This window comes from Scyliorhinus torazame, chromosome 2 (genome assembly GCF_047496885.1).
Source record: "Scyliorhinus torazame isolate Kashiwa2021f chromosome 2, sScyTor2.1, whole genome shotgun sequence".
Lineage (NCBI taxonomy): Eukaryota > Metazoa > Chordata > Chondrichthyes > Carcharhiniformes > Scyliorhinidae > Scyliorhinus > Scyliorhinus torazame.
Window position 1 is genome coordinate 123,899,478 of NC_092708.1, and position 13,465 is coordinate 123,912,942.

Below are 13,465 nucleotides of genomic sequence, written 5' to 3' on the forward strand. Positions count from 1 at the left end.
CCTGCTGGTGCAAAGAGATGATTCCTATAAATAGGGGTTGATAACGACTTGGAGCCGAGCTTAAAATGTTGTCTAGCCTTCAAACTAGAATCGCTACAAGTGTGCCTCCTGTGGAATCCAGATCCTTGAGCTACCCCAGTACTTTTTCAATATTAGCTGCCTAGTAATAAAATAATAAATTAGGTAATGCTAAACCGCCTGACTGTCCGTGTCTCTGTCTGTCTGTCTCCCTCTCGCACTCTCTCTCTCTCTCTCTCTGAAGAAACGCCCTCCGAATCCTTGGTGTCTTGCTCTCCCAATTGAAGGAAGCTATCATCTTGTTGATTCTAGCAAAGAACGAGTTGGGAAGAAAAATGGGGAGACACTGAAAAAGAAATAAAAATCTTGGAAGGATATTCATTTTGATAGTCTGAACCCTGCCTGCGAAGGACAGGGGGAAGTTCTGTAAGTCAAATTTAACCCCATTCACCAGACTATCATAATTTAATTTATAAGATGAGGTCCAGTCGTGGGCCACCCAGAGAACAAAATCTAGATCTGGCAAGGTGAAAAGCCAACACCCCAGATCAGCTCCCCTCCCTGGGGGATTCACCAGAAAGTATTCGCTCTTATCCAAATTCAACTTGTATTCTGAGAATGAGCCGAAACTCCAAGTACCTTCATTATCTCATCCATGGTGGAGAAGCAGGTTATCTGCATACAAGGACACCCTATGCTCCCTTCCACCCTGCTTTATCCCCCTCCACTCAGAGGAAACTCTTAACGCTATGGCCCGTGGTTTGATTGCCAAAGCAAACAGAAGCGGAGATAATGGACTCCCTACCTTGTACCCCTATTCACCTGAAAGTAATCCGAGCTCATGGCATTTGTGTGAACACTTATGGTGGGAACCCTGTACAAAAGACAAATCCAAGATATAGACTTTAACCCGAAACCCAACTCCCCAAGAATCTCAAATAGATACCCCACTTGATCCTATTGATTGCTTTTTCGGTGTCCATTGAGATAATCATATCCAATTTGGGCGCTGGGGAGGGGGAAAGGGCAAAATTTAATAACTGACGTACATTGGCTGATAGCTGCCGATCCTTGACAAAATCTGTCTTCTTCCGAGATCATTCCTGGAAGGCAGAGCTCCAACCGTATTGCCATCAACATTCAACAACGAGATAGGCTGATACAACCCACATTCTTCATTAGCCTGCGCTAATGTAACCGGTAGTCCCGGGACAAGGAATCATTAAACATGTCTAAAAGCAGTGGGATCAACTGCCCTGCAAATTTCTTCTAGAACTCGATGGGAAGTCCATCCGGGCCCGATACTTTACCCAACTGCATTAAACCAATACATTTCATAATCTCCTTTCATCCAGGGCTTGTCAACTGAAGGTTTCAGGAGCCCTGTGTTCTCATCTGGCATGAGTCAGATAATCAGAGGAACCGGAATTGAGAACATTTATAGGTAAGAATGTAGGAGCAGACTGGCATTCCGGCTCTGATTGTCACGCTGCAGAAGTTCAGGTCCATTAATCATCTCGACTTTTTAAATATTCATTTACGGGATGTGGGTGTCACTGGGTAGGCCAGCATTTATTGCCCATCCTTAGTTGCCCTTCAGAAGATGGTGGTGAGTTGCCGCCTTGGCGTGCTGCTGTCCTTGAGGAGTAGGTACACCCACTGCGCTGTTAGGGAGGGGGTCCAGGATTTTGCCCCAGCGACTGTGAAGGAGCGGCAATATATTTCCAAGTCAGGGCGGTGAGAGCCATGGAGGGGAACCTCCAGGTGATGGGGTTCCCCAGGTATCTGCTTCTCTTGTCCTAGATAGTGGTGGACGTGGGTTTGGAAGGTGAGTTACTGCAGTGCATCTTGTAGATGGTACACATGGCTGCCACTGTTTGTCGGTGGGGGAGGGTTTGAATGTTTGTGGAAGGGGGATCAATCAAGCGGGCTGCTTTGTCTTGGATGGTGTCGAGCTTCTTGAGTGTTGTTGGAGTTGCACTCATCCAGGGAAGTGGAGAGTATTCCATTACACTCCTGACTTGTGCCTTATAAATGGTGGACAGGCTTTGGGAGGTCAGGAGGTGAATTGCTCACCGTAGGATTCCGAGCCTTTGACCTGCCTTGGTAGCTACAGTATGAATGTGGCTAGTCCAGTTCAGTTTCTGATCAATGGTAACTATCCGGGATGTTGATTGTGGGGGATTCAGCGATGGTAATGTCATTGAATGTCATGGGGTGATGGTTAGATCATCTCTTGTAGGAAGTGGTCATTGCCTGACACTTGTGTGGCGCAATGTAACTTGCCGCTTGTCAGCCCAAGCCTGGATATTGTCCAGGTCTGGCTGCATTTGGACATGGACTGCTTCATTATCTGAGGAGTCGCGAATGGTGCTGAACACTGTGTAGTCATCCGCAAACATCCCCACTTCTGACCTTATGGTGGAAGGGAGGTCGTTGATGAAGCAGCTGAAGATGGTTGGGCTTAGGACACTACCCTGAGGAACTCCTGCAGTGATATCCTGCAGCTGAGATGATTGACCTCTAATCACCACAACCATCTTCCTTTGTGCCAGGTATGATTCCAACCAGCAGAGGGTTTCCCCCCTGATTTCCATTGACTCCAGTTTAACTAGGGCTCCTTGATGCCACACTCGGTCAAATGCTGCCTTGATGTCAAGGACAGTCACTCTCATCTCTGGCATTCAGCTCTTTTGTCCATGTTTGAACCAAGGCTTTAATGAAGTCAGGAGCTGAATGCCCCTGGCAGAAACCAAACTGAATGTCCATGAGCAGGTTATTGCTGCTTGATAGTACTGTTTATGACTCCTTCCATCACTTTGCTGATGATGGAGAGTGGACTCATAGGCAAAAATTGGCTGGGTTGGGTTTGTCCTGTTTCTTGTGTACAGGACATACGTGGGCAATTTTCCACGTTGCTGGGTCAATGCCAGTGTTGTAGCTGTACTGGAACAGCTTGGTTAGGGGTGCGACAAGTTCTGGAGCACAAGTCCTCAGTACTATTGCTGGGATACTGTCGGGCCCATAGTCTTTGCAGCATCCAGTGCCTTCAGCTGTTTCTTGATATCACGTAGAGTGAATCGTATTGGCTAAGGACTGACATCTGTGATGCTGGGGACCTCCGGAGGAGACCGCGATGGATCATCCACTCGGCACTTCTGGCTGAAGAATGTTGCGAATGCCTCAGCCTTGTCTTTTGCACATATGTGCTGAACTCCTCCATCTTGAGGATGGGGATATTTGTGGAGCCTCCTCCAGTGAGTTGTTTAATTGTCCACCGCCATTCACGGCTGGGTGTGGCAGGACTTGAGCGTACAGGCACAATTTCAAAATTTGCAGATGATACAAAATTTTGAAATTTATGAACTGTGAGGAGGATACTGATAAACTTCAAGAGGCCACAGGTTGGTGGAATGGGCAGACAAGTGGTGGATGAATTTTAATGCAGAGAAATGTGAAGTGATTCGTTTTGGTAGGATGAATGAAGAGAGGCAAAGTAAAGGATACAATTTTAAAGGGGGTGCAGGAGCAGAAGGACCTGTGAGTACATGTTTACAACTCATCGAATGTGGCAAGAGAGGTTGAGAGAGCAGTTAATTAAGCATACAATATACTGGGCTTTATTAAGAGGACCATGGAGTACAAAGCAAAGAAGTTGTGATAACCCTGCATAAAACACTGGTTCAGCTGCAACTGGAATATTGTATCTAGTTCTGGCCACTATATTTCAGAAAGTATTTGAAGGGATTAGAAGGGGTTTAGAAAAAGAATTGTTCCAGGGGTGATGAACTCCAATTACATAGATAGATAGATTGGAGAAGCTTGTGCTGTTTCCCTCGGAGAAGAATAGGTTGAGAGGCGATTTGACAGAGGTTATCAAAATCATGAGGGGTCTATACAGAATAGATAGAAAGAAACTTCCCATTGGTGGAAGGATGGAGAACATGAGGCATCATTTAAGGTGATTAGCAAAAGAATCAGTGGTAATATGAGGAAAAATGTTTACGCAGCAAGTGATTAGATCCAGCAGAGGGCAGTAGAGCGGAACTTCTGATTGGCTGTTGCGAGGGAAATTTGCATACCTCTGTCGTGGTCACCCTAACTTGAAGGTGTACCTGAGCTAGAGACCCTAGCTGTTCGAGTGAAGACAAGCATCCAGCAGAGGGCAGTAGAGCGGTGCTGTTGATTGGCTGTTGCAAGGGAAATTTGCATACCTCCGTCGAGGTCACCCAAACTTGAAGGTGTACCTGAGCTAGAGACCCTAGCTGTTCGAGTGAAGACAAGCATCCAGCAGAGGGCAGTAGAGCGGAGCTGCTGATTGGCTGTTGCAAGGGAAATTTGCATACCTCCGTCATGGTCACCCTAACTTGAAGGTGTACCTGAGCTAGAGACCCTAGCTGTTAGAGTGAAGACAAGCATCCAGCAGAGGGCAGTAGTACGGAGCTGCTGATTGGCTGTTGCAAGGGAAAGTTGCATACCTCCTTTGTGGTCACCCTAATTTGAAGGTAGTTTGTGGAGGAGCTGTTGTCAAGTGACACTTAAACCCAAAACACTTCTTCAGTGTTTCCCTCCCTACCCCCTACTCTAACCAAAAAAAACCAACCGCTGTAAAGACCAAGAGGAAGGCTCGAGGTCAGGTAGAAGTAGAAAGAAGTTGAACCGTGACGCCACAGCCTGCAGGTTCGGGATTGGCTGGTGACTGGTAAGTAGTTTTTCTTTTATTTTCCCTCAGGTGTTATCGTGCAGGGCGCAGAGGTTGCTGAGTGAGTGCTTGCTGAGAAGGGGAGTGAATAACAGGTAAGCTCTTTCTTTCTTTTTCTTTTTTTTATCTAGAGGGGATGGTAGTGCAATGTTCCTCCTGCAGAATGTTTGAGGTGAGGGACGCCGACAGTGTCCCTGCTGATTTCATCTGTGGGAAGTGCACCCATCTACAGCTCCTCAGAAACCGTGTTAGGGAACTGGAGCTGGAGCTGGATGAACTTCGGATCATTCGGAAGGCAGAGGTGGTCATAGATAGAAGCTTCAGGGATGTAGTTACTCCGAAGAATAAAGATCGATGGGTGATGGTGAGAGGGGCTGGGAGGAAGCAGTCAGTACAGGGATTCCCTGTGGTTGTTCCCCTTAGTAACAAGTAAACCGCTTTGGATACTGTTGGGGGGGCGGGGGGGAACATACCAGGGGTAAGCCATGGGGTGCAGGTCTCTGGCACAGAGTCTGTCCCTGTTGCTCAGAAGGGAAGGGGGAAGAGGAGTAGAGCATTAGTCATTGGAGACTCCATAGTTAGGGGGATAGATAGGAGATTCTGTGGGAACGAGAGAGACTCGCGGTTGGTGTGTTGCCTCCCAGGTGCCAGGGTGCGTGATGTCTCGGATCGTGTTTTCGGGATCCTTAAGGGGGAGGGGGAGCAGCCCCAAGTCGTGGTCCACATAGGTACCAACGACATAGGTAGGAAAAGGGATAGGGATGTAAGGCAGGAATTCAGGGAGCTAGGGTGGAAACTTAGATCTACGACAAACAGAGTTATTATCTCTGGGTTGTTACCCGTGCCACGTGATAGCGAGATGAGGAATAGGGAAAGAGAGGAGTTGAAAACGTGGCTACAGGGATGGTGCAGGAGGGAGGGTTTCAGATTTCTGGATAACTGGGGCTCATTCTGGGATCGGTGGGACCTCTACAAACGGGATGGTCTACACCTGGACCAGAGGGGTACCAATATCCTGGGGGGGAAATTTGCTAATGCTCTTCGGGAGGGTTTAAACTAGTTCAGCAGGGGCTTGGGAACCTGAATTGTAGCTCCAGTATACAGGAGGTTGAGAGTAGTGAGGTCATGAGTAAAGTTTTAAAGTTGCAGGAGTGTACCGGCAGGCAGGAAGGTGGTTTAAAGTGTGTCTTCTTCAATGCCAGGAGCTTCCAGAATAAGGTGGGTGAACTTGCGGCATTGGTTGGTACCTGGGACTTCGATGTTGTGGCCATTTCGGAGACATGGATAGAGCAGGGACAGGAATGGTTGTTGCAGGTGCCAGGGTTTAGATATTTCAGTAAGCTCAGGGAAGGTGGTAAAAGAGGGGGAGGGGTGTAATTGTTAGTCAATGACAGTATTAGGTGGCAGAAAGGACGTTTGATGAGGACTCGTCAATTGAGGTAGTATGGGCTGAGGTTAGAAACAGGAAAGGAGAGGTCACCCTGTTAGGGGTTTTCTATAGGCCTCCGAAAAGTTCCAAAGATGTAGAGGAAAGGATTGCAAAGATGATTCTGGATAGGAGCGAAAACAACAGGGTAGTTGTTATGGGGGACTTTAACTTTCCAAATATTGACTGGAAACGCTATAGTTCGAGTACTTTAGATGGGTCCGTTTTTGTCCAATGTGTGCAGGAAGGTTTCCTGACACAGTATGTAGATAGGCCAACGAGAGGTGAGGCCGTATTGGATTTGGTACTGGGTAATGAACCAGGACAGGTGTTAGATCTGGAGGTAGGTGAGCACTTTGGTGATAGTGACCACAATTCGATTACGTTTACTTTAGTGATGGAAAGGGATAGGTATATACCGCAGGGCAAGAGTTATATCTGGGGGAAAGTCAATTATGATGCGATAAGGCAAGACTTAAGATGCATCGGATGGAGAGGAAAACTGCAGGGGATGGGCACAATGGAAATGTGGAGCTTGTTCAAGGAACAGCTACTGCGTGTCCTTGATAAGTATGTGCCTGTCAGGCAGGGAGGAAGTGGTCGAGCAAGGGAACCGTGGTTTACTAAGGCAGTCAAAACACTTGTCAAGAGGAAGAAGGGAAGCTTATGTAAAGATGAGACATGAAGGTTCAGTAAGGGCGCTCAAGAGTTACAAGTTAGCTAGGAAGGACCTAAAGAGAGAGCTAAGAAGAGCCAGGAGGGGACATGAGAAGTCTTTGGCAGGTAGGATCAAGGATAACCCTCAAGCTTTCTATAGATATGTCAGGAATAAAAGAATGACTAGGGTAAGAGTAGGGCCAGTCAAGGACAGTAGTGGGAAGTTGTGTGCTTGGAGTCCGAGGAGATAGGAGAGGTGCTAAATGAATATTTTTCGTCAGTATTCACACAGGAAAAAGACAATGTTGTCGAGGAGAATACTGAGATTCAGGCTACTAGACTAGAAGGGCTTGAGGTTCATAAGGACGAGGTGTTAACAATTCTGGAAAGGGTGAAAATAGATAAGTCCCCAGGGCCGGATGGGATTTATCCTAGGATTCTCTGGGAAACTAGGGAGGAGATTGCTGAGCCTTTGGCTTTGATCTTTCAGTCATCTTTGTCAACAGGAATAGTGCCAGAAGACTGGAGGGTAGCAAATGTTGTCCCCTTGTTCAAGAAGGGGAGTAGAGACAACCCCGGTAACTCTAGACCAGTGAGCCTTACATCTGTTGTGGACAAAATCTTGGAAAGGTTTATAAGAGATAGGGTGTATAATCATCTGGAAAGGAATAATTTGATTAGACATAGTCAACACGGTTTCGTGAAGGGTAGGTCGTGCCTCACAAACCTTATTGAGTTCTTTGAGAAGGTGACCAAACAGGTGGAAGAGGGTAAAGCAGTTGGTGTATATGGATTTCAGTAAAGCGTTTGATAAGGTTCCCCACGGTAGGCTACTGCAGAAAATACGGAAGCATGAGATTCAGGGAGATTTAGCAGTTTGGATCAGAAATTGGCTAGCTGGAAGAAGACAAAGGGTGGTGGTTGATGGGAAGTGTTCAAACTGGAGTCCAGTTACTAGTGGTGTACCACAAGGATTTGTTTTGGGGCCACTGCTGTTTGTCATTTTTATAAATGACCTGGAGGAGGGAGTAGAAGGATGGGTGAGTAAATTTGCAGATGGCACTAATGTCGGTGGAGCTGTGGACAGTGCGGAAGGATGTTACAAGTTACAGAGTGACATAGATAAGCTGCAGCGCTGGGCTGAGAGATGGCAAATGGAGTTTAATGCAGAAAAGTGTGAGATGATTCATTTTGGAAGGAATAACAGGAAGACAGAGTACTGGGCTAATGGTAAGATTCTTGGCAGTGTGGATGAGCAGAGAGATCTCGGTGTCCATGTACATAGATCCCTGAAAGTTGCCACCCAGGTTGAGAGGTTTGTTAAGAAGGCGTACGGTGTGTTAGCTTTTATTGGTAGAGGGATTGAGTTTCGGAGCCATGAGGTCATGTTGCAGCTGTACAAAACTCTGGTGCAGCCGCATTGGAAAGGGTGCAGAGGAGATTTACCAGAATGTTGCCTGGTATGGAGGGAAGATTTTATGAGGAAAGGCTGAGGGACTTGAGGCTGTTTTCGTTAGAGAGAAGAAGGTTACGAGGTGACTTAATTGGGGCATCAAAGATGATCAGAGGATTGGATAGGGTGGACAGTGAGAGCCTTTTTCCTCGGATGGTGATGTCTAGCACGAGGGGACATAGCTTTAAATTGAGGGGAGATAGATATAGGACAGATGTCAGAGGTAGGTTCTTTACTCAGAGAGTAGTAAGGGCGTTGAATGCCCTGCCTGCAACAGTAGTGGACTCGCCAACACTAAGGGTATTCAAATGGTCATTGGATAGACATATGGACAATAAGGGAATAGTGTAGATGGGCTTTAGAGTGGTTTCACAGGTCGGCGCAACATCGAGGGCTGAAGGGCCTGTACTGCGCTGTAATGTTCTATGTTCTATTAGGATCTAAAATACACTGGCTAAGAGTGTGGTGGAAGTAGGTACAAACATGGCTTTCAAAAGAGAATTGGATAATTATCTGAAGGGAAATAAATTGCAGGGTTATAGGGAAAAGGCATGGGCTTGGGACAAGGTGAATTGCTCTGGCAGGGAACCAAAAAGGAGCCAATGGGCTGAACGGTTTCCTTTGTCATAACAACCATTCTATAATTCCATGTCAATCGAAAAAATATGTGAAATTCATACTGTGGGGGAAAACATGACTGATTATGTATTACATTTTGTAGTTGCTCAATTATTGCAAACTCCACAAGAGGTCCAAAAGATTTTAGATGAATTACATTCATGATGGTGATCTCTACTTTGTTTCTTCGTTTGTATGAATGGCTGTGAATCATTGCTCACGATCGGAGATAATATTGCCTTCATAACCACCAGATGTCACTGCTGTTGCATCAAATTTCTGAATTCCCTAGATTTGTGATGAAAACTCAAAATTAATTAAGTAAACCCTAAAAGAGTTTTTGAGTTTTGTTTATAATAATAGTCATCCTTTAGTTATGTCAGGCAATTTCCTTTTTATGATGGCTAATTGCCAGTAAAGGTACACCTGTATAATTAGGGTTTACAGAACGTTTTGGGTTGTCTTTTCTCAGGTCTGTTTTCAAGCCTTTTATCTTTGTACAAAATATGAGGCAGTTCCTACAAACAAGTTCACCTTCATTTGGTCCTGATGATCCAGTGAAGAAGCAGCCACGGTTCCAGACTAAACCTGACAGAAAACATGCACTCTACAAAAAACATGAAATGGCAGCTGCATTAATGGAGATAAACAAGGTATTTGCCGATATGCAGCAAATTAAATAATATATAATAAAAATCTATAGTTATGTAAAGCTTTGCCCTTTAGCTTGTCTGTCTTTGCAAATCTCAGTAATTCCTGATGGCCCTGTTTTTCACATTACATCGAAAATGGTATGAGCTGAATTGAACATCAGTCGTTAGATATTGTAAGCATACTTCATTAATGTTTTAACGTGAAATATTTTGATGTGTGCTCATAGAAAATAGGAGCAGGATTAGGTCATTCAGCTCTTTGAGCCTGTTCCACTATTCAATATGATCATGGCTGATCCTCTATCTTAACACCACACCTCCCGCACACTCCTTATACCCCTTGATGTCTTTAGAGTGAAGAAATCTATTTATTTCCTTCTTGACTATATTCAACGACTTGGTTTCCACAGCCTTCAGTGGTAGAGAATTCCAGAGGTTCACCACCCTTTGAATACAGGCTTAGTCAACCCAATCTCTCCTCGTATGACAATCCTTTTGCACTCCCTCTATGGCAAGGATATCCTTTCTTGGATAAGGAGACCAAAACTGCACACAATACTCCAGGTGTCGTTTAACCAAGGCCCAGTAAGACATATTTTGTCCTGTACTTTCATCCTCTTGCAATGAAGACCAACATACCACCATTACCCTAACTGCTTGCTGCACCTGCTTGCTTGCTTTCAGTCATTGTGTACATCAGCACTTTCTATTCTGCCGCCACTTAAATAATACTCTGCCATTCTGTTTCCTACCAAAGTGGGTAACTTCACACTCATCCACATTATACTTCACCTGTCCATTCATTCATCTTGTCTAAATCAATGATTAATGATTTGGAGTGACCATGATTTCTCAAACTAGATTCTTAAATGCATTCATGTTGCTTATTTGTTACATTCTTAACAAGCGCGGATTTGAATACAGAAATGTTAAAGAAGAAACTGTGTGCTGTATCTAGTGCAGCATTAAGAATCATTTCTTGTAATTTATTTCAATCCCCCCCCCAGGGAAAAGGTTCCAAGATGCTCCAAGACATAAAAGCACTGGAGAAAAAACAAATTGAAACAGCAAAAGATGTACTTGAAAATGGAATACCAGACACTACCAAAGTTGTTCATCTCTTTTCTGATTGTGTAAATGAGGAAATAACAATTTACAGTCTGGATAATTAGCCAGTAATTTTCCATATTTTAGTAATAGTTGTGGTTTAAAGTGCTTTCTTGCCTGGAAAACAAATGATAATGTGTAAAGACCTAGGGCGCTATTCTCCTCCCCCCCCCCCCCCCCCACACCGGGTGGGAGAATCGCCGGGGCGCCTCGCAAATGGTGCCACGCCGCCCCGACCCCCGCACGCGATTCTCCCACCCCCCGGAAACCAGCGGCACGCGATTCGCACCGGGCCGCTCGGAGAACCGGTGAGCGGCGATTCTCCGGCCCGGATGTGCCGAGCGGCCGCTACGACACGACAGGTTCCCACCGGCGCCGTCCACCCCTGGTCGCTGCCGGCGGGAACTCTGCGGGAACGCTGGGGGGGCGGCCTGTGGGTGGGGGGGAAGAGGGGCTCCTTCACCGGGGTTTCCTCCGATGGGGTCTGGCCCACGATCGGGGCCCACCAATCTCCCCCCCCCCCCCCCCCCCCCCCGGGCCTACCTCCTTCCGCACGCGGCCCCAGAACACCGACTCCATGTTGGTGGGGGGCTGATGTGCGCAAGACGTTCCCCGCGCATGCGCAGGATGGCGCGGCCCAACTGTGCGTGCGCAGTATTGGGCTGCACCAACTGCGCTTGCGCGGGTTGGCGCGGCGCCCATCTGACGCCGCTTAAGGACGCTGGCGCGGCATGAACCGCTCCAGTGCCGTGCTGGCCAATAGGTCGTGTCTGGGCCCTGTTTGCGCCGTCGTGAAACGTGACGGCGCGAACACTTGGCCTCAGTATTGGAGAATCGCCCCCCCCTAATATATAAAGTTTCAAATTGCAAACGAATAACAGGAACTTGATGGATAAAAATAATAATTTGTAAATTAAAAATATTTATAGTCAAGTCATAGTATTGGATTAAATGCTATTTTCCCGCAAAGCTTTAAATAAAAAAAGGTATTGCCTGAAAATTTGTAAGGTATTGCAGCGTGTGCTATTGAAATTAAATTAAATTAAATTAAATTAAAAAAATGAAAATCCTATTGTCACAAGTGGGCTTCAATTGAAGTTACTGTGAAAAGCCCCTAATCGTCACATTCCGGCGCCTGTTCGGGGAGGCTGGTACGGGAATTAAACCCGCGCTGCTGGCCTGCCTGGGTCTGCTTTAAAAGCCAGCTGTTTAGCCCAGTGTGCTAAACCAACCCCTATTGATCTGCACCATGCAGTTTCCTGTAAGTTGATTTGTCAGTTATGGCTCTGACTTTAATGAATGTTTCACCAAACAGAAAGATCAAATATTATTCGGACTTGTTTAGCCCAGACCGATTTCACAAATCAGTTACAGGCTGCTTCTAGACTAGGACAGTTAGAGTCTTGGATGTACGATCATTAGCTTCCCTCAGCCACAAAATATTGTATAGTGCTTGAAACCTATAAGAACTGCAACAATATTGGATGGAATTTTCTCCTTTTTTGACCAGTCAGGCTGGAAAGGCGGTGTTTAGACCGCCAGCTGCACTGCCGACTTTTCCTGGCACATCTTTTGACACAGTGTCAAAAGAAATCCTGGAAGGCGAGTCCCACAACACAAAGCTAGTGGGGAGGGCTCTGGGATGTCCCAATCTGATAAAAATAAGAAAGGATCACCCCACACAGACATAGGATTCCCCCCCCCCCCCCCCCCTCCCCCACACACACACGAAGATGTGGGATCCAGCCCTCCTCAACAAAGCTCCCCTCGCAGTGCCTGGGCACCAGCAGTCCAGATTACAGCTCACAGATGATTCTCGACACACCCACCCCAGGGCTGTACCTCTGTGTGCCCCCAGTGGGTTCTCTTCGCCAGTTCCACTTTCATGAAAACTTGCCGATACCTCGGCAGCTTGACGCCTTGGCTTTAGTACTTGGGGGAATGTTCTAGCATGGAGACCCGCTAATTATATACAAATGAATTCAAATGTGGTTCCTATCGTTGCATAGCAGGAACTCCCTTAAATCACTGGTGACGCAATACTCCAGTGCAAAACGCATGGGCAGCACAGTGGTTAGCACTGTTGCTTCACAGTGCTAGAGTTCCAGGTTCGATTCCCGCTTGGGCCACTGTCTGTGCGGAGTCTGTATGTTCTCCCCATGTCTACGTGGGTTTCCTCCGGGTGCTCCGGTTTCCTCCCACAAGTCCCGAAAGACGTGCTTGTGAGGTGAATTGAACATTCTGAATTCTCCTTCAGTGTACACGAACAGGCTCTGGAGTGTGGCAACTCGGAGATTTTCACAGTTAATTCATTGCTGTGTTTATGTAAGCCTACTTGTGACAATAATAAAGATTATTAAAAAAATATATAGATTATTTGGCGACTCCCCTTTGATTCTCCATTTCCGTCACAATTCATACCTGCCTAAAATGAGTGAGATGTGTGGATGTGGAAACAATTATGCTATCTTCAGATAATGATTTATCTTGAGCTAAAATTGAACTGCTTCATATTCTTTACTCTTCTGCTAGAAAAAGATCAATAAATACATTAAAATTCAGAAAATTGTAGCAACAAGTGAATTTATCTCGTGTTCATATCTGCAGACATGTCATTTATCACTATTCAATTTCCAAACCTTGAGGTCTCTTGGACCTATATCGTTGTTCTTCTGACATTGTCGCGGGGCCAAGATCCCTTCCTAATAGCACTGTGGGTGTTACTACACCAGATTGGCTGCAGTGTTTCAAGAAGATGACTCAATACCACCATCTCAAGGACAATTAAGGATGAGCAACAGATTATCGCCTTGCCAGCAACAAATACCCCA

The 13,465-nt window shown here is 46.1% G+C and overlaps 1 protein-coding gene across 2 annotated transcripts in view; it reads left to right on the plus strand.

Moving 5' to 3' along the window:
• Window positions 1-13,200, plus strand: part of scrn3 (secernin 3) — a 61,762-nt gene extending 48,562 nt beyond the window's left edge. Inside the window, exons 7-8 of one of the 2 annotated variants that reach the window (XM_072476323.1) lie at window positions 9,347-9,527; window positions 10,535-13,200. In XM_072476323.1, the coding sequence (XP_072332424.1) occupies window positions 9,347-9,527; window positions 10,535-10,699 (346 nt within the window). In that variant the 3' untranslated portion in view covers window positions 10,700-13,200. Of the gene's footprint in view, window positions 1-9,346; window positions 9,528-9,937; window positions 10,122-10,534 lie in introns of those variants that run through there. The other variant, XM_072476331.1, reaches the window with a different exon arrangement.
• The last annotated feature ends 265 nt before the right edge of the window (window positions 13,201-13,465 follow it).